Here is a 23,690-nt window from a genome sequence, read left to right on the forward strand (position 1 = left end):
CAGCCTTCCCTCAACACACACCTCTGCTGTTTAGCTATCAAATAAACTCAGCAAATGCCCTCCCCTTCCCTCTTCATACTTTCCCTTTCAGCAGTGAGGAAGGTGGGGCATGGATAAGCCACTCGCTCCTTAAAGTTTGCACAGGTACTTGGTGAATCACTGACAGCTGTTGCCTCTAACAGTGAAGTGACATCCGTACCATCCGTACCTGACTTGTATGCAGCTGGAAGCACAATGGGATCATACTGGAGTGCTCGTGAGGTAAGAGTGTGGAAATTCAGACGATAATTCATTAGAAGATGAAGATGACCTGAGGTGGGTTTGTGACTGGGATTCTAATGCCTGGAAAAGGACTTGGGAGCTGTTAGTCCGAATTCATGTATGTGTTTGCTTATGTATGTCAGGATGACTGATAGCTCTGCTGATACTGGCTGCCCTGTGGAGACACTTCTGGTAGTGGAGGGAAATTCAGCCACAGTGGGTGATCCGTGTAGAGGCTGGGAAGCAGGCTGAGGTACCTCTCAGGAGCTTGCTGTGGATTTGGGCTGAGTCTGTGGTTTGATGCTAGCATAATGTTAAGTTGAGCTTCTCCACAGCGCAGCGTCTGCCAGCTATGATTACAGTCACATGCTGTGCCCAGGTAGCTGTGCGAGCAGCCACCCGGTAGTGGTGGACACAGGAAAGTGGCTGAAAACAGCGATTAATCATGGACACAAACACACTCTTAGTCTGATATTTGTGCATGACTGACACCCAAGAAAATCTTGATCTGTCTTTGTCCATAATCTCTGGTAATATATATATATATATTTTACTATTACATTTTTGTGCAACATAACCAGAAGGGAAAACCCTAAAACTGCCTGTTGGTCTCCAGGGAGTCAACATACTCTGTTCTCTTCTCAGCTCTGAAATTAACCTGCTGTTTGACTGTGAGCAAGTTATTTAATCATTCTGTGCCCCGCTTCCCCTGCTGTAAAACAGAGACTGTAAAGCTCCTCTCCATAACATGGATGTGTGTTAGCAGAAGTGTGCATTGATGCTTGGAGACCTCAAATGTGGGATCCCTATGGCTTAAGAAATAAAAAATGTGAATGTCTAACCAAACTGGTTAAAGAAATACTAAGGATCTACAGGTTCCTTGTGAAAAGAGGGGAGACTAGTGAACAGAATCTAATGGTCTTTGTGTGGAAAGTAGGTCTTACAAAGCAAGAATTGGGACTGTCCTCTCTGCTCTTCCCCTTGCCCTTAATCACTGAAAGAGTAAAAGTAGAGGCTTCTTGGTGATGGTGAGCTGGAGAATTATTCCATCCAGAACCTGAATCCAGACAGAAGACATCAAAACTTGCCCTTCTGTTTTGGAGTGAGAAGCACTGGAACAGGTTGCCCAGACAAGCTGTGGATGCCCTATCCCTGGAAGTGTTCCAGGCCAGGCTGGATGAGGCTTTAGTGGTCTAGTGGAAGGTGTCCCTGCCCATGGCAAGGGGGTTGGAACTAGATGGTCTTTAAGGTCCCTTCCAACCCAAACCATTCTGTGATTCTGTAAAATACAGATGGCTTATCATAATTCAAGAATGACAGGGGAGTTTGTGTCCAACTTCTCAGCTGAGTCAATTCCTAGCTGGAAAAAAAAAGAGGAGTGACATAATCCCTCTAAAGGAATTTAATGGAGTCATTTTGCTAGCAGAGAGTAAGAAAGGGATTAGGTGATAACTTCCAGTGAAGCAATATCTTAAGTTTCAGGTACTAAAATCTGAAAGAATTAATAATTTGTTTGGGTTATATCTCCCTTCCCCCCCCCCCCCCCCCCCTTCTCTTCTGTGCTTGACATTTCATCTAATGATCCTTTTTACAAATATCCAGCATCTGGTTTGGGTGGAGAAGTTTTGTTAACAGCTCTTACTAAGCTGCTAAGCTGTTGTCTTTTGTGTAGGTTCTTCAGAATTTGTGATGGTGCTGTCTCACTCGCTGAACAGTTTCATTTTCCCCTGGGGTCATGATGTTTTTAAACATAGCTAAGATTCACATCTACAGCATCGTGGATTCTTTCTGTTTCCTAGCAGTTCTTTGTATCCCCTCATTCTCCTCTTCTTGAGCACAATAGCTCATAACCTTTCATGTACTTGCTCTTCACCATTGTGGGGAAAGTTCCTGAAAAAGATTTTAAATGGAAAGTTGGAATTTTTACTAAATAAAATATCTGAAAAAATATCTGCTTTCCATGTGAAATTTCAGCTATTCAAGAGAATTAAACTTTATTTTTGTCTACAAAAATTTAACAGACATGTTTCTCCTGCATGCTCAGTCTTTGCTAGGTTATTTTCCAGCTTAATTGTTGATAAAGATTTCTTTTAAATTAAAATGTCCTGTCATGTAATGCAAGCATTAATTTTATCAAAAAATATTTTACTGTTATCCATTTTATTGTTATTTTTTCCATGAATGACATATATACACAGAGGAATATTTCCTCCTTTTCTGCTTCTTTTTTTAACTCTGCATAGACATGGTATTAACTTTCAAGCAGTGTAAGTAGTTCATCTTGTATTTTGCTGCACGACTTTGAAAATTGCAACACATGCTTATGGGAGGGCATGTTTTATGAAGCATAAACAATTTAATATTTATGTAGGCCATTTTTCTGCAGAGTGAAGAATGCCCGTGCTGCTTACTCTCTGTGAAAATCATAAGAATGAGAAATCTGAGAAAGGCAGATCTGTGTGAGTATCACAGTCTTTCCTTGTGCTTCCCAGCAGTTTAGTTCTGATAGCACAGGATATAAGCAAACACTGTAACTTGTATCTGTGTATGAAGTGTCACCATGGTTTTAAATATTGATGCATATTTGAATTTTAACTATTAGAATACAGTTTTGTATAAACAATATTTTTCAGGTTATAGAATGTTACTGTTAGTGGAAATATCAAAGGTCTACTGTGGTGGTGGTAAAGCATCTTGACTGCTAGCAAGTTTCAGAGACAGTTTTGCTGAACAAATTCAGGTGTTATTTCTCAGTTGCAGTTTTTGATGCACTGAGATTCAGGCTGCACCTCTGCTTCTTGACAAAAATGCCAGCACCGGTGCTATGGCTGCCAGAGTCTGTGGGGAACTGTGGTATCATCTTCTGTACCTGTCTGGTTTTTGCAGACAGTAGCAATACATATAGGCACCTCCAAATTTCTATTTGCTTAAAATAAAAAAAAAAAACAACAAAAAAAAAAGAGGAGCATTATATATCTTAGTGTCAAACAATTTTTTTCTGTCAAGTGTTTACTGAAATGTATTTGAAATGCCAGACTTTCAAGGCAAAACCTGTACTATTGAAATATTTCTGGTGAATGAGTGGATTTGGAAGTGAAGAGAGAAAAACCTCTGAAGTTACTCACGTAGGAGAAAGCGAGCTGAAGGTCAACTCAAATATCTGCCTCAGAGAGAAAGAACAAGGCAGAAATGTAATGGAAATGAAGTGAATATGAACGTTTGCATATTAAGTAAGACCAAGTGAACTCAGCAAGAGTATTTGCCTCCATGGACATTACTATTCAATTCTTGCTTTTCTGCTGTTGAGCCAGAACAACGATATTGTCTTTTTTGAAAACCGCCCATCTTCAGAGAAGAATGAAAAGATGGTTTGATTCCCTCTCTGTCTTTTTAATCTCAGCTGAACTGTTTTGTGGCATAAATAATACCATCCCAAGGCAATGCCTAAGTTGCCCTGACAGCTAATAGCACCAAGAGAGCCACCTACATTGTTGATAACCAAATATCTGCCTCTGGCCTTAAAATCAGGGATGCTTGTTTCTTTCTCAGTATTTTATAATGATTGTAAATGACAGCCTCTACATTCTTAAGGACCAAAGGATTTCCAGAAATCCATAGCTATTTATCTTAGCTCTTTATCTTTTATTAGTCTGTATACTGTATCTTCGCTTTGAGCAGATGTCTGTCTGACTGCAGGTATGAAGCTCTGTCACTGGAGATTTGTTCCAAAGCTGGCTGTGGAGGAAGGTCTTTGCTAGCAAGAGCCAGAAGAAGTAAAGCTAGGTGCCAGGGTCTGAGAGGAGCAGTCTTATCCATTCCCCATCCCAGCTGCCTTTCTTTGTCATGCAACAGAGCACCAGATTTCCCTCTGAAAATCAGGAGCAGGCTATTCTCTCATGGAAGATAGAGGTATTGGCATGTACAACAAAGTTCACTTCGTGGTCTATATCAAGTCCAGATTCATTTATGCTGAAGTGCATTTAGCAGCAATGAGACAAGTGGAGACTTTGAAAACCAATTGGGGAATCCTAAACTATGCATTTCATTGTACGCAAATAGAGTCACTTGAATGCAGCAACCATGACTTAAGAAGAAAGTAAAGGTAACTAGTTAGGCCTACATATCTGTATTTCTGTAGATACTTACTTTCTCAGGATTAGTCTTTGCTCAAAAGTGATTTTGTTTTTTTTAAAATCTTTTTTTGTGGAAACTTATTTGACATGTAATTATTGTATTTATTCAAATATTTGTAAATATTTGAAATAGATTTTGCTCAAAATGTATTTTAGGAAAAGTTCATATTTTCTAGTCACATTTATTTGTATTACTAACCATTTCTGTGCAATTTAAAATTGTTAAGAGAGACAGAGATGAGGACAGAGAGTTGAAATATGTCACAGAAATAACTGAAACTGCAAAGAGCCATCAGTGTATTGTTGGAGTCAGAATCTGATTAGACAAAGCTGTGGGTTTTGGAAGACTGCCAGTCAAAGATGAGTAAGCTTTGCTTTTCTTTAGTTGTGGCACTGCTACCCCCAACCCATGGTATCCATAACTCCTTAGATCCTGCACGTCTTATAGTATAGGAATTGTTTTTTTATTACAGGGTATCTGTGGCAATCATCTATAATCATGATCTCCTGACCTTTTCCCTTTGTGTCAGACAAGTGGTTGTATTTGTACATGGTGTGAGCATAATAACAAGAATTAGGCTACTAATATGTGTTGACATCTGATAGGAATAAAGCTTACTCATGAATCAGAAGGATTTGCTCCTACATTATGTAGGTTATCAGTCAACTACAACCTGAGCAGTACATATCATTCCCAAGCCACAGTGGTTGCAATTTCTGGGCATGTTTGGTTTTGGTTAAATTTTCCCTGTCAAAAGTTTTAAGAATAGTGGTACCAGACCAGTCCAAAGTTTCATCTGGATCGATAGTATGTTGCAAGAACTGGCCTACAATAATGCTTTTGGGCAGGACAAACACTGAAGCACGTTTTTCCTTGCCCTACTCTTCCAAGAGATCTGTGGTTCATGAGATCTGTGGCTCAGAGAACTGGCTCCTGAGTCAAAAGTAGTGTTTGCATTTAATTGCCATATGCAAAATGCTTGGCACTTGGAGGCCACTAAGGGATTTTACTTTCCTGTCTTTCCTGGAGACAGGAACCCAGATGCTCTTTCTCAGTGTCCTAGGACAACACAAGGCTTGGTTTCAGGATGTTATTCTCTGGGGAGGTCTATATACTTATATACTAGCTTATAATGCTAATTAAGTAGTTATGGACATTTCTTTTTTCTCTTCTTTGCCTGGCATAGGCAGCAGAAATAACTGTTTGAGAAAAGCTGGTCTTTTCAGGCTGGCCTGGAAAAGGTCTTTTCTGCATATTAGTTAGGGTTAGCTCTTACAGAGAGACAACTGCCCCCTTGTATTTATTCCAAAACCAGCAGAAAGCTTACCATTAATAACTGCATGACTGCAGCTGTCTCTTGCTTTAAAACCATGAAAGCTTTGTGGCTCTCACACACCTTCATAAATGCATCCACCATTTCTGCAAAATCTAGATTCACTGTCTGGACATGCTACTTGTCTGCAAGCATACAGAATGGTATGTGGAAATTTTGGAGAGAAGTGTTTAGTTGCTCATAGTCTGAACACTGATCATCTAACAGGGCTAGCTTGAGGCACTGACAAAATACACACCATTGGCAGCATCAAAAGCAAGAGTCGTAAGATGAGGCGCCTGGGCTCTCCACATTCCTGCACCCCCATTGCAGTGCACAGGGACACAATAATCCAGCTGTGCTGGATCAGACTGAAGGTCTCTTCTGCCCCATGTTTATGAGTGGCCAAAGGCAGTTGCCTGGGGAGGAGTATGAGAGTAGCATGAAAGTATATAGTGCACTCTGTGCAATGCACTCTCCCAGCCTTTGATCACTTCAGAGCTGGCAACTTCTCAGGCCAAACGCAGTTTTTCTGTGAATACAGCGACTCCTCCAGTCTGCTCTTGAACCTACCTAAACTCTATGCATCAGCAACAGTTTTTGCCCAGCCTCTGGTTTCCATGTCACAAAAACTTTTGCTGCAATCTCAATGCCTCATCCTTGTTGTGGTAAAAATCAGTTTTGCCTTCCCTGCTTAAAGTCCTGGAATCTGTTCTGCCATCCAGTGACTTCCCATGATCTTCCCTTACTTTTCCTGTCAGCTGACATAGTAGAGACTGACTCTCAGAAGCCTTCCCACATGTGGGAAGGGTTTGGTTGTTTTACAAAATTCTTGTTTTCCAATGACTAGTCCACCAGCCAAGATCACTGGAAAAGAGCTTAACTTTCCTCTTCAAGTCACCCAACCCATTTATTCATAGAAGCCATTGAAGGCTCCTTGAAGTCCCCTTCATGCAGGGCTCTGCATTTCTACCATTTAACCATGGGAGAGTTTCTTTCTGAGGAGACTTCTCTGCTGACCAAGTGCCACTGCATTTCCCTCGCTGTGTGCTGGTTATAACAAGAACTGGACCCACAACACTTCTCTGCTGACCAAGTGCCGCTGCATTTCCCTCGCTGTGTGCCGGTTATAACAAGAACTGGACCCACAAGGTGCAAGTTCCTCAGGGTAGATCTTGTTTTCAGTCTGGCTGCCCAGATCTGCCTCCCTGTGCACATTCCCATCAGAGCAGTCCCTAGAGGCTGCCACCACGGTCTCAGCAGGGCATGAACTGCCTGGTGCAGCTGGCCAGTCTGGTTCGACATAGCCCTTTTCTCCATGACAGGGTTCACTGATCTTCCAGGAGGATAAATAAGTATCTTCTACATGGAAAATTGACATCTATGGGAGAGAAACCTGTTTGTTCCATGGGACACATGTGAAATACAAAGTAACATCTTCTACATACATGTATTTCACAGAAATTTTCCCTTCAGGAGAAAAAAAAAAAATCTTTAAAGCTTATCCTGGAATGGCCTACAACCACTTTTTTTCTCTTTAATATGAGAAGCTAATTTCAGTCAGGCTTCTCATTAGATAAAGCCTTAGGCTCGCCTTTAATTACAGCATTAAATCTGAGTCTTCTTAAATCTGAACCTTGTTGCTATGTAATTTCACAGCAAACTACCAATAGCTCACAGCCCATTAATTTTAAAAGTTGGAAGACAGCATTAGTAATGTTTTTCCTTATATCACCTAAGCCCTGTATAATACCACTATAATAATGAAATCCTTTTCATTGCCATGTTCTCCAGAGGAAACTTGTGTGTGGAAAGGACTGATTGAAGGCATGCATGCAACATGCTATGTATACTACTCCTTACCTTTATCTCTGACTGTAGCAGTGGTGTGAGGGGGCAGCAGCAATCCCCGCGCAAAGAGAGCAGGCAGGTTGCACGGGCAGTACCAGCAGGCAGCTGCCTGGGCTGGCCAGCGGTATTGGCACATTTGCTTTAGTGTGAAATTGCTTCCCTGTCAAAATTACTTTGGTCACTGACTTTTGCTGTGGTTGAGAGAAATCATGAGGCATGGTTGGTTGAAAAAGAGCATTGTTGTCTTTTCAGGGCATCTCATCTGACTTTCTAATGCAGCTGGCTGCTCAGACAGGCAGCCTTTGTGTTAACAGAGAGGAATCCTAAAAGTAGACCAGGACAAATGCTTGGCAATAGGAATCTGCACAAGGACAGCATAATGTGGATAGCTGCCAAGTTGCAACAAGGTCTGTAAACAAGGATTTCCTAACTGGTTAAGAAATTGAAACAAACAGGTATAAAAGGAACTGTTAATCATCAGAAGCTTCTCCCTGTGATGTCATATCCCAAAAAGGGCTTTTCTTACTGTAATTGTGAGATAAGATCAGGATCTAATTGCATAACTATTAAGGTACCTGTCCAAATGGAGCCCTGCTGACATTATGGACTGATATTTATAATGTCATAACCACAGTTAATAATATGCATAACAAATCTCAGTGAATATTATGTGAATCAGCTTCATGCTGACATTTATGGACTGATATTTATAATAAGTCATAACCACAGTTAATAATATGCATAACAAATGAATAGACAGTCTCAGTGAATATTATGTGAATCAGCTTCATAGCTGCAGTTCTAAACCTCTGTTCCTTTTTGTTTTCTTTTCTATTCCTTTTACTCATGCTATCCAAGTCTGCTTCCACTCTTCCTCAGTTCATTTCTATCATCTAAACACATGCAAAAACCTAGTTTCCTTTAGGTCACCCATTTTGTGTTCTTTAGTCTAAGAGATTATTTCCAGGTTTTCCCCTTTCTCAACTCTTTGATAGCTATGATGGAGTGTAGCGTATAGAATGTAGTGTATATTGTATTGTACACATGGTAAGAACAGGGGAGACAAAAAAAGCCTGCTCTGTGCCTTGATAACAGCATAAGCTGCCACTAAAAAGGACAATACTATGTATAATCAAAGTCGTTAATATGTTATTTGTTTAGGGTTCGTGGTCAGGGCATCTCCGTACAGCTGTGGAAATAGTTGCATCTCTACTGCTAGGTATCAATGGATTGTATGTAGGTACATATGTACCTTCATGCAGCCATTATGGCTTATGTGTACTTTGTGTGCAAGAGCAGAAAGCTATTCTGGTGGTTAAAGGTATTATGTGTGATGTTCCCCTGTGACTTCCTTCAGATTCTTGGTATAACTGTGGAGAAGATGAGTTTCCTCAAAGCCTTAGATCCTCATCTCGAAAGCAAGGGCTTCAGCAAGGGCATTAGCAGCCCCATGGGGGCATTAGGAGGATGAACCAATTACCAGCTGAGGGACTGGTAAAAGGAATAAACAGGCTTAGGTAGATGTCTCAAAGGAGAAGGTGAAAGCAACTATGGTGCTGTAATACCATATCAGCACAAGTAGTATTGCTGCTGCTGTCTTTCACTGAACAGGGATGATCTTTAAAGCCTTTTGTGATGATACATGTTCCTAGTAGACGTATTATCCTCTTATTTAGAGGAGGCTTCTAGTTAACAGTGGCTGAAACTGCTTTTAAAATATGTTACCATTTTAAAAAATGTCAAAACCTGTTTTAAAACAAGTTTGAGAAGGATGAAGGCAATGGAAATAAACAAGGGAGAAGCTTTGGTAGAGAGGCTGGAATGAGTAGGTGACGATGGCAACAAGGTAGAACCATGGGTGTTTTTTAGAGGACAGAGGTCCCTGCAGAGATTTGTGACCCTGCAGTCCTCCTCTGCCATTTGGCTTGCAGAGGTAAAAAGGCAGTGGCAGACTCTGATCAGGATATGACTTTCTATTTTACACTTGGAAAATTACCGCAGACCTGGATGGATTTTTCTGTAAGAGCTGAGACATATTTTGTGAAGTGCTGTGCTGATAAATAACAGATAGCACAAGTCTAGCATGCAGTTTCTTTGAAACCTATGTAAGCAACTTCAACAGTTGTCAACAGATGTTGATGGAGTATGTGCTTTGTTTTCTGAATAGGCTTTCTATATTTATATATTTCCTTGGGCTGTGCTGTGTAACACCTTCTCAGCACTTAGGAAAGTAAGCTGAGCATTGCCTTTTCCCATGCTTACAGTCTCCCGCATCCTCTCATATGTTGTTGTGCCTTGGTGTTTTTCATCATCCTTGATAAGTGCCATATTTTACTCCATATCCTGCTTTACGCTTGCACAACGATGTGTTGAGTCCAAGCCAAAGTATACTTTGCTTGACACTGAACAGTAACCACAAACTGAATATCACAAGATCTTTCTTTACAATATTACTCGTTGTTATCTGGCCATTCAAAGAAGTTCATAAATAATATGAAGATTGATAACAGACATTGACTTATTGCAGGAATTGCTTCAGGATTTTTGAGGTATGCCTTTGATGAAGAGAAAGGCACAACTTCTCATCTTCAGTGTTTTATTGTGAAAAATACATTTAAATACACTTTTGTTCAGTGATTCCCAATAGATTTTCTTATACACTTAAAGAACCTGCAGAATCTGTTCTAGTTCTGTCCTGATTGTTCCAGTTTCATCAAGACAGCAGTGTCTGCAGTTTATCCAGTTGTGCATTAAGCAGTGTGACTGATATCTGTAATCAGTGACTCATTCTTTTCCATACCCTCTGAGACCAGTTTTGTTTTATGCACCTGTGCTGTCTCAGTGTTCTTCCACATGTGTCTAGATGAGTGCTGCTGAAGTGATTTGTACCTTAAAAGCACAATGTGATAAGGCCTGTGGTATGTGTTAGTCCCCTGTGGAGGCTCATTCTGAAGACTCAGAGCAGTGCCAGGAAAAGCCTTGCCCACAGGTGAGATTCATTGGGCTTGAGAACCTTTATTAACAATATTCTCCAGAGAGGAGTTTCAGGCAACCTTTTTGCTGAACTGAGGACATGGATTACCTTGTAGCTAAGGACCAAGAACCCAGATGTGATTTGCTATTATGTGGGAGGCCAACGTAAAGTAGAGAGGCTGGATTTAACATGGCTGTGATTGTCCGCATTGCTGAAAAGACACATGAGAGTGTCCATGTGAGAATTACGGCTTCTCTCCCGAGTGCTTTGTATGACTGTATCCTCAGCAGGAGCAAATAACGTAGTGCTGCAGCAGTAGCCAGCAGAGGTTAATATTAAGTTTCATTCACAAATGTTGGTGCTGGTGCTTGCGTCGTATTCTTCTATTAAATTGGCAATCTTTTTCAGTGTCTTCCTGAAAAAGGTACTTATCTCTTCCTAATTGTTCAGGGCCAGTCTTAGCTACCCTTTTTTAAAGAGTTCCCTTTCCATTAAACAGTGAAAACTAAACAAAAGGCATCTTGGGTATAAATATTCCTTGTAAGTCAGATGTGTCTATTCCTGATTATTTCATTCATTCTTACTCACAGGAATGTTGCTGCAGACTGCTAGATCAGTTGAGAGCCCTGGAGCACTCCAGACAGAATATGAGCTCATTTAATGTCACTGTGAAAATAGGATTAGTTGTAGTCTTGTCATAAAAGACAGTCTGGAGGCTTTGTGTTTATCTGTGGCTTACTTTGGTGTGAAAGAAACTGATGGTGACACCTTTGCAGAAAAGACGTATAAAATGTGAAGACTTGGCTGCCAGAAGGAAAGTGCTTGTTGGCAACACATCCAAGATGGAGTATTTCTATCAGGATGAACCATTGCTGCAATATGAGCTTTTAATCCAGGCTGAATGAGCTCTCTTCTTAACAAATAAACCAAAACAATAAAACAGTAATCTTCACCTGTGTGTTAAGCCCTGTAGGTCCAAAATTTAATTCACAATACGGTGACTGACTTTCACAGACTTTGGGCTGAATCTCAGGCACACGAAGACCTGTTTACTTTGCGGTGTAAACACTCTTGCTTCTAGTGAGTTATCCCAGTATGGTATGGAATACTTCTTACTAAATTAATTAATCAGCACAGACATCTTTACCTTCATGTTGGCTGCTGCATACCATCTTGTGAGGGAATGAGATGATCATTGCACCTTACTTTTGTTAGTTCTTTATAACAATGTGCCTTATTATTTCCATGCTGTTTCCTTAGGCATAACACTTCCATTCTCACCATAAATAAACAAGGAACAGCTCCAGGCACCTGTTTTTATTTATGTGTACAGAATCTACAGTAAATTCCAGTTTATCAGTGCTAGCTGCTTCCTTTAAGTGAGACTCTGGGATATTTTTAACCTCACTCACCATAATTGCAGCAGGAGTGTCCCTACTTTAAAATTTATTTATTCCATATCAAAGTTTTGGTTTCAAACTCTCAGTCTCAGCTGAAAAATTCAAATTGGAATTCCTGCAAGTTCCTGCACAAGATTATATCTCTCACGGTGTACTGCTCCTGCTTTTTAAGAAAAATTCTGGAGGAGAATATGAGAGAAAGTACCATAAGTACATGTTTTTATAAAGCATGTAAGAGGCATATTTGAGTCAAAATAATGATGTTTAAGGTTTTAGCTTAAGATTAAAACCATTTTTCTTTTGATACCCTTACTGAGTGAATAAGATTCTTGGGAACACTTTCTGAAGAAAAAAAATTTGTGAGTATTGATTTGTTGTTGGTTCAGCTGCTTACGGTATTTATTTTGTTCCCACTCCTGTTTTCTTTGAACTTTGAGGCACTTCCGTGTACTGCTTGCAGCCTGTTTCTCATTCTGTTTCCATGTTGTTTCCCTTTGACGATGGTTTCTTCAGATGCCCAGCAGTTCTAACTACCCACTGTGTCTGCACCAACAGTGCTGATGTCTGACCAAGAGTTAATTTTCTGCTAGTTTATTTTTAAATGGAAACAAGAGAACTTTCTAAAGAATATTTTCTGGTGATAGATGTGAGATTGCACCACGTATCACTGCAAGAGTGTCGGATGTGGAACAAAGGAAGTCTGACCTCTTAGTAATACAACTTGGCCAAAAAAATATAGCTTTTTAGTTCCTACTCTCTGACGTTTGGAGACTGAGAAGAGTGAAATACTGGCAATGCTTATGAAAAGTCTAAAAATGGGTATACCTATGGAAATGCATTTCTAGTTCCACTTTGTCAAAAGAGAGCATACATAAGGGTGATCTAATGACACCCATGCATTTGTTAGTCTGTACAAATATTGCAATAACAGCTATACGTGCACAAAATGCCACTTTGGCAATGTAACTTATCCCCTGTTACTTCATGGAGGAGTTGGGGTGGGTGGGAGAAGTTGTAGCACAGCTTTCTGTGGGCTTCTCTGCCTTACATTGTTTTGCTTTTTGTATTGTTTCCTTTTGATTATTATATTGGGATGGTACACGGAGGGTCTAGGTATGGATTTAGGCCTTGTTACTTGGACACTGTATGTGTTCCTTTGGAGAGCAAAGATGGTAACTTTCTCAATGAACTTACAGACTTAGTTTACATGTGTCAAAGAAGGAGGTTTGGAGTTGTTTTGGAGACAGCGCCCAGATATCTGGGAATCGATCTCTTGGGCTGGTGTACGATATAAGGATGTCCTGTCGCTTCCTTCCCTAACAGTCAAGACTGGCAGGGAGACCGGTTAGATGGTTTCTATGCAATGTAATTGATGTGACATGATTATCCTGTTTATTGCCTTCCAGCATAAACATGGGCATCACATGGCAGCAATTCCATATGACACAGTAGGTTCACCTGGGCTGATCCTCTTCTCCTGAAGCAGGATCAAGTTTACCTTGTGTGTCACACTCTGATACATATATGGGTACCAAAACCCTCTGAAATTAGTTACCTAGAAAATTAATATAATCTCACTTGCTAGACCCAATTCCTTTAGAGCTGGAGTAATTTTCCTAATATGCGTCTTTGTTTATTTCCCTCTGACCATGCAGAGCCACAGATCATTGTCCTCTTTGTATCAATCATTTGGACATTATAGAATTGATTATTACCATGTTATTTGACAGTCATCGTTGTTGAATTAGCACACTCAATTCTTTCAGCTGTTTCTCATATGCCAGGCTGTCTAAGTCAATCCTTTTCAATCTGGACAGGTTCCATTTTGGTAACTAGTCACAATTAAAGCCTTTTATGATAGAGGGAGGAAGAGGGTAGGAGAGAACTGTAACACAGAGGACACTGAGCATCCACTTGTTCCAGGGCTGGGATTGTATGCAAAGAGATCTCAGCGTTAAGTCTCATCACCTACACTTATGTTTACCATTGTGTGTATTCGGGATCTGGTCCAAAATTTATCTAAATCTCTGTATATATAAGTTATCTGATAAGTCCTGCAACATTATAGTTCTGGGGTGTATTTTTTTTATTCTACATGCAGTGACCTGGCTGTAATTGTTTGTGTTCATATTCAAAATCTTTGTCTCTATCTGCATTCTTGTCTTGGGCTATGTCAAGACTGAGGTCTCACCAGTTGGTAACTGAGCTGGTGTTACATGTGGATCATCAGGTTGTGGGACTTTGGGTTTGCCTTTACTAAGTGTGAACAGCCTTGCTAAAGACTGGACTAACTTCTCAAATTGGCTACAGGTCTATTGTGTTTGGAGAGGATGAAGGACTGAACAGAGATCCCATCACAGCTATATCTAGAAACAAGATTATAAGTCACAAGTTTAGAGCTTCTTTGATACTCTGAAAAACTCACATACCTGTCTTCTAAATCAGGATTCGTAGCTAGTATGTACAACAAACACATATCCCAGACCTTAAATGAACAAATTATCTAAACCACACATATATTAGTAGTCCATAACTGACAGATACAGTTGCTGAAGAAACAAATATTCTCACTCTTACCTGCTTCTCTGACACCATCTGAGGAAGTAACTATGCAAAGCTAATATTTTTCAAACATTAAAAATCAATGGAAGATTTGTAGAAAATATTGTGGGGGAGAGAGCTAAAGAAATTATTTTATCACCTCTTTTAAGAATGAATTGTTAACTGCAGTTAATTGCACATATTTTGTATTTTAAAAATGCAGTAATAAGTCTAAAAATATAATATTACTTAAAAGAATTAGACATCTGCATTTGTGATGTTCAAGTCATTTCTTCTCTGCTATGGGCAGTAAGGGGGAGTCTATCAAATGCATGCTGGAAAACTGGAAGATGCATCATGTTCAGACAGTATCAGAAGACCTGAAAGATAAATCATACATAACGTGATTGCACAAATTGCTTTAAGCAACACCTATTCATTGCCACATATGTTACACCACAAGTTTAAAGAAAGTGTGGAATGAGAACCAAGAGACTGGTGGAGAAAGAATAATATAATTACTGATAAGGCACTCTTTTCTTGTGGGTCATGTGGCAATACTAAAAACAGTAATTATTTTTTGTATAATGTTTTTAATCATGGGATGTCAAAGCAGATTACAAAAGAGGAAAAGATCATTATCAATGTTTTACTGATGGGGAAATACAGCTAGAGAAACAAGATAAGTTTAAATGGAAGCAATTGCCCAGAGTGGCTTAGCAGCTGGGACCAGAGCCAACATGTCATGAGCCCTTTTCCAGCAGGTTACCCACTTGGACAGGCTGTCTCTCAGCAAGTATCAGACAGTACCAAACTGCCTGTTATTACACCCAAATCTGAGAGTTACTGTGATTACAAAACAAGTTCTTAGAAATGGGGACTTTAGAGATAGCTGTCGTTGCCTAGCAGATGAAAGAGAAGTCTGCTGTTTAAAAATAGATGCAGTGTACAGGACTGAAGATTTGCTCCAAATGGAAGGGCTGAAAAGGGTGAGAGAGAGTGCAGAGAGAGCGAGTCCCACCACTCTTCACTGTATTTTCAGAGTCAGTTTATTGCCACAAGTTCATAAGACATCAACTCCTTTATGCCCCTAGGAGCAAATGCCCAGTACTGCTCCCGGCTGAAAATTCCATCATCTTCTTAGCAGTGTCAGAGAGAATTCTAATCACCAAATACTCTACTTACATCAGGTTAGCTCACAAAAAGAAAGTTAGTTGAATAGACATACAAATACCCCACCTACTTCTCACCCAAACACTTCTGCAATCCCCAAAAGACAACTTGCCAACAACCTGTGGCAGTGTTCAACATAATTGTGGTCACCTGCCTGGGAGGCTGTTTGCCCCAGCTTGGGGCTGGGGCAGTTCCTAGGAGCCCACCCCAAAGCAGCCTCCATGTATTATGAAGACTTAATGTCATGCTTGTAGCTAACTGTGCAATCTCTTGTTACATTAGCACCTTTCTCAGAAATTAGAATTTCTTCACTATCAAGGCTCAGAGGTTAAATCAGTAAGACAAAAGTGCATTGCTGTTTTTGCATATTTATTGATGCTGAAGGCATGTGGTCACACGTTGGGTGAGACAGCTCATTGCATGTACTGGGATACAGCTGGGGTTACATAGACTGGCACAGCTATGTGGGGGCAGCAAACCAGAGAGGGAAGATCCTTTGTACCTAGACCCTCTTTAGCTCTTCTTGTCCCCTTTCAAGAGCAAAGGACAAAGACATTCAAATTCAGACATTCCCTAGTCTGAATGATCAGAGTTAAATAAGTACTTTACCCTTTAAAAAGGTTCTCTGCAAACATTTTTTTCTTCATCACAGAAATCTGTTGATTTATGACAAACAGGACACATACCAATAATGGGGTTTGTTAAGTAAAATTAGCACTGCATATTTTTTTTGCTAGTTGTCTTTATTGCAGTAGCTTCTTTGAACCTCCAACCTTTGACCAGAGCTCCCACCTGCAGGAGGGAACAAATAGAAGTGAGTGCTATCGTACAAGGACATGTAAGAAAAGTTATAGAAACAGTATGTCCTTTTTGCCACTTGCTGTCTATACAGTGCTACAGGGCTGTGCTTTAACATATTTATAGTAATTTGTTGGTTACAATATATCTTTTCAAATACAGTTAGTGAAACTGATTGCTATGTAAGCCTGTCCTTGCCCACTGCTTCCCCTGAGACTGTCCGGACCAAAACCATCAAGAACTGCAAAGATCCAGTGTGGAATGAAACATTCTGCTTCAGGATCCAGAGCCAAGTAAAAGTAAGATGCAGAGTACACTTATTTTTCTTCTGGGGGAGGGATCTCATTGTGTGATCTATAGTAGGGTACCATAAAAATAAATATGTGTGAGGGCCCACAAGTGGATGGGTAAGGGCATGTGGAGTAGCATGCAGCAGCAAAATTATATTTTATTTTCTGATATATAAAAGATTGCCAAGATATTTCACAAATATTTATATAACATTCTATCACTTTTCATTCTTTTCTCTCTCTCTTACTTTTATTTTCTTTTTAATCACTGCTTTTCAAGAGTAAAGGTGAGAATTTCAGAGTATATTGAACAGCATAAAAGACATGTCTGAGTTAAATAGTAGAAGTATCACAGTACTATACTTTTTACTGTTTCTTTGGAATGATCTGCAATTAAAAAAATCACAAAACAGCAGTTAAAGTTTACAAAAGAAGGCCAGCTGAACTTCTACCACATGACAAATGTTAGAGCTTAAGATTTTCAAGTCCTACTCTCCACTCCCTGCAAAAGATGGCATCAACATCATAGTCTAGGAGTCTACAAAGATTAGTGATAGGCCAAGTAAGCCGAACTGACTTCCCACCTGGGGCAATCAAACTCTGCTTTACAACTTGCATTCTTTGTTTCCTAGTGCTGGTGGCAGAGCAGGAAAAGAGCACTTCTGCAAATTCTAAATAAGCAGACCAGTCTCCCAGCTCTCCTGAGCATTGATAAACTCCTCCAAAAAAATATTCGAGTAGCTCAAATTGTTGCTATACCACAGGGTCTCCAGTCAACAATCCCTTTTGCATTTGTCTGCAGAAGTTGACGCTAATATGAGGTCTCAGGCTTCCTTCCACAGAGTTAGGTGGTATTGGTCCTGTTTGGTACAACCTTTGGCTTTCACACATCTGCCCATCTGTGGTGTACAACCAGTGGTTTCCCTGCAGACCTATAAAAATTCTGACTTCCTTCAAAATACCAGTGAGGCACAATTTCACTAAGCCCTGCAGGTGTATCAGGGAGGTGAAAGACAAGGGACAAACATTGCAGCATGGGAACAAACACCCACTGTTCTGCAACTCTTACACCAGAACACCTGCTCCTTGCAAAGGTTTGTGGCTGACAGGTCTTTCAAAACTGCAGGACCACACGTAACAACTGAAGAAAAATATCTTAGCCACAGGTCCTTCACAAAGCCTTTGGGAAGACCTTATGTTTATTGCAGTAAGTTTGCAGTGGGAGACAAGACATGTAGAATTAGCCCCAGTAATTTTCAGTGTCTGACAACAGCAGCGTGGCAATGGTCACTGTGGATTCAGTGTGGTCTGCACAAAATGTGCCCTGGGGATTTGGGACAACCAAAGCATTTTGGCATGTGTGTCAGTGCTGACTTCCTGCTCTCTGGGCTCAACATATGAAGTTAAGGCTCTCTGGTTTCTCTGCATACACTGCATTTCCTCTGCTCATTACCCTCTGAGCAGAGCCGGGGTCTGCTGCTGTGGTTATTTTCTCCTCTTCTGACCTGCATACAGTTGAGGCATTCATCTTCCAAAATCATGGGAGCCAGAGCTCATTAAAATCATATAATACACTGTCATGTAGATGAGAAAAACTTGTCTGGGTTTGTCGGGCTAGTTCCTATCAGGAATGGGTGTGTGTACTGAAAGGCATCCGTTTTGATGAACCTTTGGCAGAGCACAGACAGCGAGGAAGGGCTTCTCAGGCTGGTGCTGTGGGCAGCACTCCCCTGGCTCCAGGAAGGCCCTGCCCAGAGCTGGCGGCATGCAGGCCCACCGAAGGCTGGCTCTGCTCAGCGCCTGGCTTCCAGTGATGTTGTCCTCATATCCTCTGTCAAGAGCAGATAGAAATGGTGAACTGCCCCAAGGAGCCCCGGCTGCTTCCCACACAGCATCCCAGCCATGCAGCCAATCTCCCTCAAACACCCAGCACCCTGTGCATGATGGTCCTGGCTGGTTGGGATTAACTGAGGGGCTTCAAATCAGTCTGTCACTAAGAAAATGTCAGCTGGTTTAGCCAAATAAGGACGGTCTGTTACAGTATCACAGCTAGGAAAATCGACCTGCTCTTCAGTGTAAGCCTTCCTTCTACAAACTCCGAACTACTGCTTTAGGCATGTTCCTTCCATGACATTCTGTAAGCCTTTACAGGCTATTTATAGCTGGCCTATAAACCTAATTGCTGTAGCTGCTTTTTGCTGCGTTTGTCGGTATGTTTCTCTTAGCAAGAGTGGTGGGCTGAAACCCACTGCTGACCCTGTCAGTCCCAAACAGAATTGTTTTTCTGTCTGAAGCATAGTGGGATGCATGGGGACTTTTTACAAGGGCCTGTAGTGACAGGACAAGGGGGAACAGGTTTAAATTGAAAGAGGGGAGGTTTAGATTAGATATCAGGAAGAAGTTCTTCCCGGAGCGGGTGGTGAGGCACTGGAACAGGTTGCCCAGAGAAGCTGTGGATGCCCCGTCCCTGGAAGTGTTCAAGGCCAGGCTGGATGAGGCTTTGAGCAACCTGGTCTAGTGGAAGGTGTCCCTGCCCACGGCAGGGGGGGGGGAACTAGATGGGCTTTAAGGTCCCTTCCAACCCAAACCAGTCTGTGATTCTATGATTCTATGTACTTGTATGCCCTTAAAGGGCAGCAGCCTTCCTGCCGTCTGTCAGCAAACTGCAAACTCAAGGTTACTACAGCTTGCCACCTCTCACTAGTTTCTGACAGAAATAATAGATGTCAAAATTGGATACTTGGATTCTGGATCATCTTCCTTTCAGTATATTTGTGTATTCAATCACCTATCAGGCTTAGTTATGGAGTTTCCTGTGACTCATTATTAACTTTTAAGGCAACAAAGTTCACATGCCCACTCTTTTTTTTGTGCATGTGTTTGTGTGTGAGAACACATGCCTCTCTGTGTATTTTTAATAAGCATTGAACCTCTTAGCAAGTTTCAGTTAAATCTGATGGATAAGTAGGACTCTCAGAGATAAGATGTCCCTGTAATTTACGTTAAAATGAGATGCTGAATGTATGGAGAGAGGCCTGAATTATTTCCCTGCTGAGAAAACAGTAGCCATTAATGTTCATTTGCTCAGTGCTCTGGGAGGCACCTCTGAGCCAGCCCATGTGCAGCTACCAACCAGGCACAGTAGGGGTTGTTTCCTCTCCTGTCCATCCCAACAGGCAGATGACAGAGGAGGGGAGGGGAAGAGGTTTGGGCAGTGGGAGGAAGGAAGAGGCGATTGAGAGGTGTAGGATATAATCTGATGTAAATAGGCCTTTGTTCTGATGCTTTCTGTGCATTTTGTCACCAATTTAAAAAAACATATCAGTTTCTGTAGATTCCATGGTAATTATCTCCATGTGATCTGTTTAATAGTTCACAGGATATAGTTATGCAATCACGCAGTAGTTCTATGGTGCTTCCTTAACATATCTGAATTGCTGCATATATCCAAAGTTATATTTTTTTTCACCAGTAGCAATAAAGTCCTGACCACTAGATGGTTTCCCAAATTTCAGGGAAAAGTGAAATTCAAACCAAACTAGAGGTCAAATGTGTTTTTCAATATGGGAGCTATATATTCAATGATTCTACTAACCTTTGTAATTTAAATTACTCTGCAGGGGAAAATCAGTAACAAACCCAACTATGTTAGGTTCAGAGTAGCTTTCTTCAGCTCTGTGTGGATGAAGAAGTAGTGCTTTCTCATTTCTCATCCTTTCCCTGTCTTCCTTAACATACTGAGCATGCCATCTTCTGCTTCCATAATGTCTTAAAATGGAGATGTTCCTAATACTGTACCTCTGTTCACAGAATATTCTTGAGCTGAAAGTCTATGATGAAAATGCAATTACTAAAGATGACCTCCTCTTCACTGTGCTCTTTGATGCTGCTAAAATCCAGCTTGGAGAAACTGTTCACTTGAATTTTCAGCTAAATCCAAAGGTGAGGAGTAAAATTGCCTTGGCCACGGAAGGAAATATATTTTTAGTATTACGTCCTAAATAACTTCTTGAAAGGAATTGTAGGTGGGAGGGTTTGGTTCCTATTGGTTTACACTTGATGTATCCTGTAAAATACCTTCCAAGCCTTGCTCAGCAAAATGGACAAAGCTTATCTCCCTACCTTAGACATAACTCTGAAGGTTTCTGCTAGCTCCTCAAACCTCTTAGCAAGGTTTTTCTGACACCAGAGTTCCTTTTTTCCCTCTTTCTTGACTCTATTGCTCAAATAGGATTTTTTTGAGATAAAAGACCATTACCATTGCATAAAGTTTGTCTCTTAGAATTTCTTTTCCTGGGACCAGCACTTCTGAGTTTGGGCATACTCTGGCACAGATGTTGGAGTATTCACTTAAAAACTGATACTCTGCCTTGTAATTCTTTTGTATATTGGAATATAACACAAAGATCCATGCTGAGGTGCAAAAACCTATTGGTGGCAAATTATTGTTACTATCTTGTTATTTCAGTGTGCTTGAATGTGTACAAAATGACTTCAACATGGGATCTATCTGGATACTTTTATAGATATGCTGTTTCACTGACTTTTCTTATATCATATGTATTGGTATTCAGCTCTATGGTGATACCAGCAAGCAGCCCATTAACTTTCGTGGGTCAGTGTGTTGTCCATGTTATAAGAGTCCTTTCAATCAGAACTGAGAATGCCTTCTGCTATCCAACAGTATCAGTCTTCCGATAATGTTACCCAGAAAAAACAAAGCTTTAGGCAGTTTTAAGCCATCAGGTATTGCAGGCTTAGGAATGGGGATTACTTATGTTACCATTTCATTCTGCCTCACCACCAAATGGATGAGTGCAGTCACCCTGAGGACTAATGCTTAATGAAGGAAGGAGAGTACTTTCCAAAATCACCCTAACCCAATTGCTTTCACCCATCTGAGTATACACTACAGCAGGAGGGAAATATTATTTTAAGAGCTGTTTCAGGAGACAGAATAATCATTGACAACTGTAGCTAGTGAGAAAATGAATTAAAATGCTTATAATGAATTAATTCTTTACAGACAGAAGAGATGCTGGAGGTTGAGTTTGCATCGGAGAGCATGTGAGTAATATCCATATATATACCCATATGTGAGCATATGTATTACTCACAAAGTACAGAAGAACTGTACTTTGTAAAAGCAAGCAGTCAAACACATGCTGGCATTTAGTATAATGTAGTTTAAAATTTTCAACATCACAGCAACAGCTGGTGTTTGTCAGGTTGCTTATTGGCTAAAACACTGTGTTACTTATCTACCAAGAATCATCCTGGCTACTAATTTATCCCATTATTTGCTGGAAGAGGGAGAAGGATAATGAGAACCACAGCCACTGTGCTTATTACTGTGCTGTTGTTGACCATTATCACTAAAAAAATAAGGAAGCCACCTTTCAGATGTCTCCCAAAGTTAAAAATTAGTGACATATTTGAGACTATGATGGACATGACAGTCCTGAAGGAAAACGTTATTCCTTGCTGCTCATTTAAGGATGTATTTATGTCACATTAGTTCTGATTGCATTTTTTTCCTCTCTTCCAGTCCAGTCGCTCCTGAAAAGCTTGTCACTAATGGTGTATTAGTGGTAATTTTAAACAATTTATCTTTTATGTTTATTTTCAAGCTACAGGTGGGAGTGGTGAATCTGGCAGGTGCCCCCAACAGCTCACTGCAGGCAGTGCTGAAGGGGAGGGAGGTGGGGGGTCGGTCACTGGCAGCCATCCTCTTGTGCTGCTTGCTGTGAAAGGATGTATTAGGAAAGGGCAAACACAGTCACAGGGGATACGCAGAGACTTGTCCACCACCACCAGCTGATAGAAAACCTCTTGACAAAGCCCGAATGCTCTTTCATTGACTTATTGCCGTGGTGTCATTCCCTCTGGGGACTTCTCTTGGGACCCCCTCATGGCCATCCTTTTTTCCCCACCTCCATAGGATGATACTTAACTTCCCCCAGCTCACTGTGTAGAGGAGGTAGCACTTGGCTGTTCATATTTACCAAAGCAGGGCTGCAAGGACTGTGATTTGGCTGACCCATCAGTCTACCAGACCCATCTTGGGAGGCCTCAGCACACTCCTATTCTTCGTCTCTTATTTTCCTTCCCAGCCCCGTACCTGTGAATGGACCACAGCTCCACAGCCATTTTTCATTCAGCTGAAACCCAGCATGTCTTCAGAGTTCCAAGGTCTTTCTCTTATCAGCTCAAAAAACACAGGGTAGACAGTTTTCCAGGTGTCAGAGACCCAAGTGACCAGAGATAGGTAGCACAAAGTGACTCAGACATGGCATGTTTTGTATACTTAATTCTCTCATCATTAATCCCTGCTACAGTCTCGTGAAATTTCCTGCTTGAAAGTCCTGGTGGACAATAGATGGATGAAAAAAGAACCTTCAGGTTAGACTTTAAAATAGAAACACAAAAACTTATTTTACGGTATATTGAAAATTTCTGATTTTTTTTTCTTATGCAGTAATTTCCCTACTTTGTTCTTACAATTAAAGCACAGGAACTGGATGGTTAGGAGTATATACAGGATAATAGATCCCACAATTATAGTATGTCTACGCTAATGAACTATAAGAAATGGACTTTGAAATGAGACTGAATTATTAGAGTGATAACAAATCTAATTATTGCTGTAAAACAGAAGTAAATGTATATTTCTATCTCAATAATTTATATTTTGCCCAATTTGCCTGTATGTCTGAGGTTTTAAACCAGCTACTGCTTTTTTTTAAGCTCTTTGGTTTTGTTTGCGCTGGGTTTTTTTGTTTGTTTGGGGGGTTTGTTTGTTTGTTTTCCCTTCCTGTAATGTTCCTTTTTAAGCATTGTTCAATGTTTTGTATATTAGAATGACAGTTTCTGAATGACCATTTAATGTTCTATTTCTGAGATCATAAGCATTAACTTTTCTGTATGCCTTTTTTTTTTTTTTTTTTTTTTTTTAG

At 40.5% G+C, this 23,690-nt stretch overlaps 1 protein-coding gene across 1 annotated transcript in view; it reads left to right on the forward strand.

The window, feature by feature from the left end:
• Positions 1-234: 234 nt before the first annotated feature.
• Positions 235-23,690, forward strand: part of LOC104515572 (cytosolic phospholipase A2 epsilon-like) — a 36,440-nt gene continuing 12,984 nt past the window's right edge. Inside the window, exons 1-8 of the mRNA XM_010159594.1 lie at positions 235-261; positions 2,648-2,720; positions 16,607-16,743; positions 20,545-20,676; positions 21,761-21,801; positions 22,283-22,325; positions 23,073-23,136; positions 23,324-23,332. Of these exons, the coding sequence (XP_010157896.1) occupies positions 235-261; positions 2,648-2,720; positions 16,607-16,743; positions 20,545-20,676; positions 21,761-21,801; positions 22,283-22,325; positions 23,073-23,136; positions 23,324-23,332 (526 nt within the window). The remainder of the gene's footprint in view (positions 262-2,647; positions 2,721-16,606; positions 16,744-20,544; positions 20,677-21,760; positions 21,802-22,282; positions 22,326-23,072; positions 23,137-23,323; positions 23,333-23,690) is intronic.

Source organism: Eurypyga helias, unplaced genomic scaffold (genome assembly GCF_000690775.1).
Source record: "Eurypyga helias isolate BGI_N326 unplaced genomic scaffold, ASM69077v1 scaffold969, whole genome shotgun sequence".
Taxonomy (NCBI): domain Eukaryota; kingdom Metazoa; phylum Chordata; class Aves; order Eurypygiformes; family Eurypygidae; genus Eurypyga; species Eurypyga helias.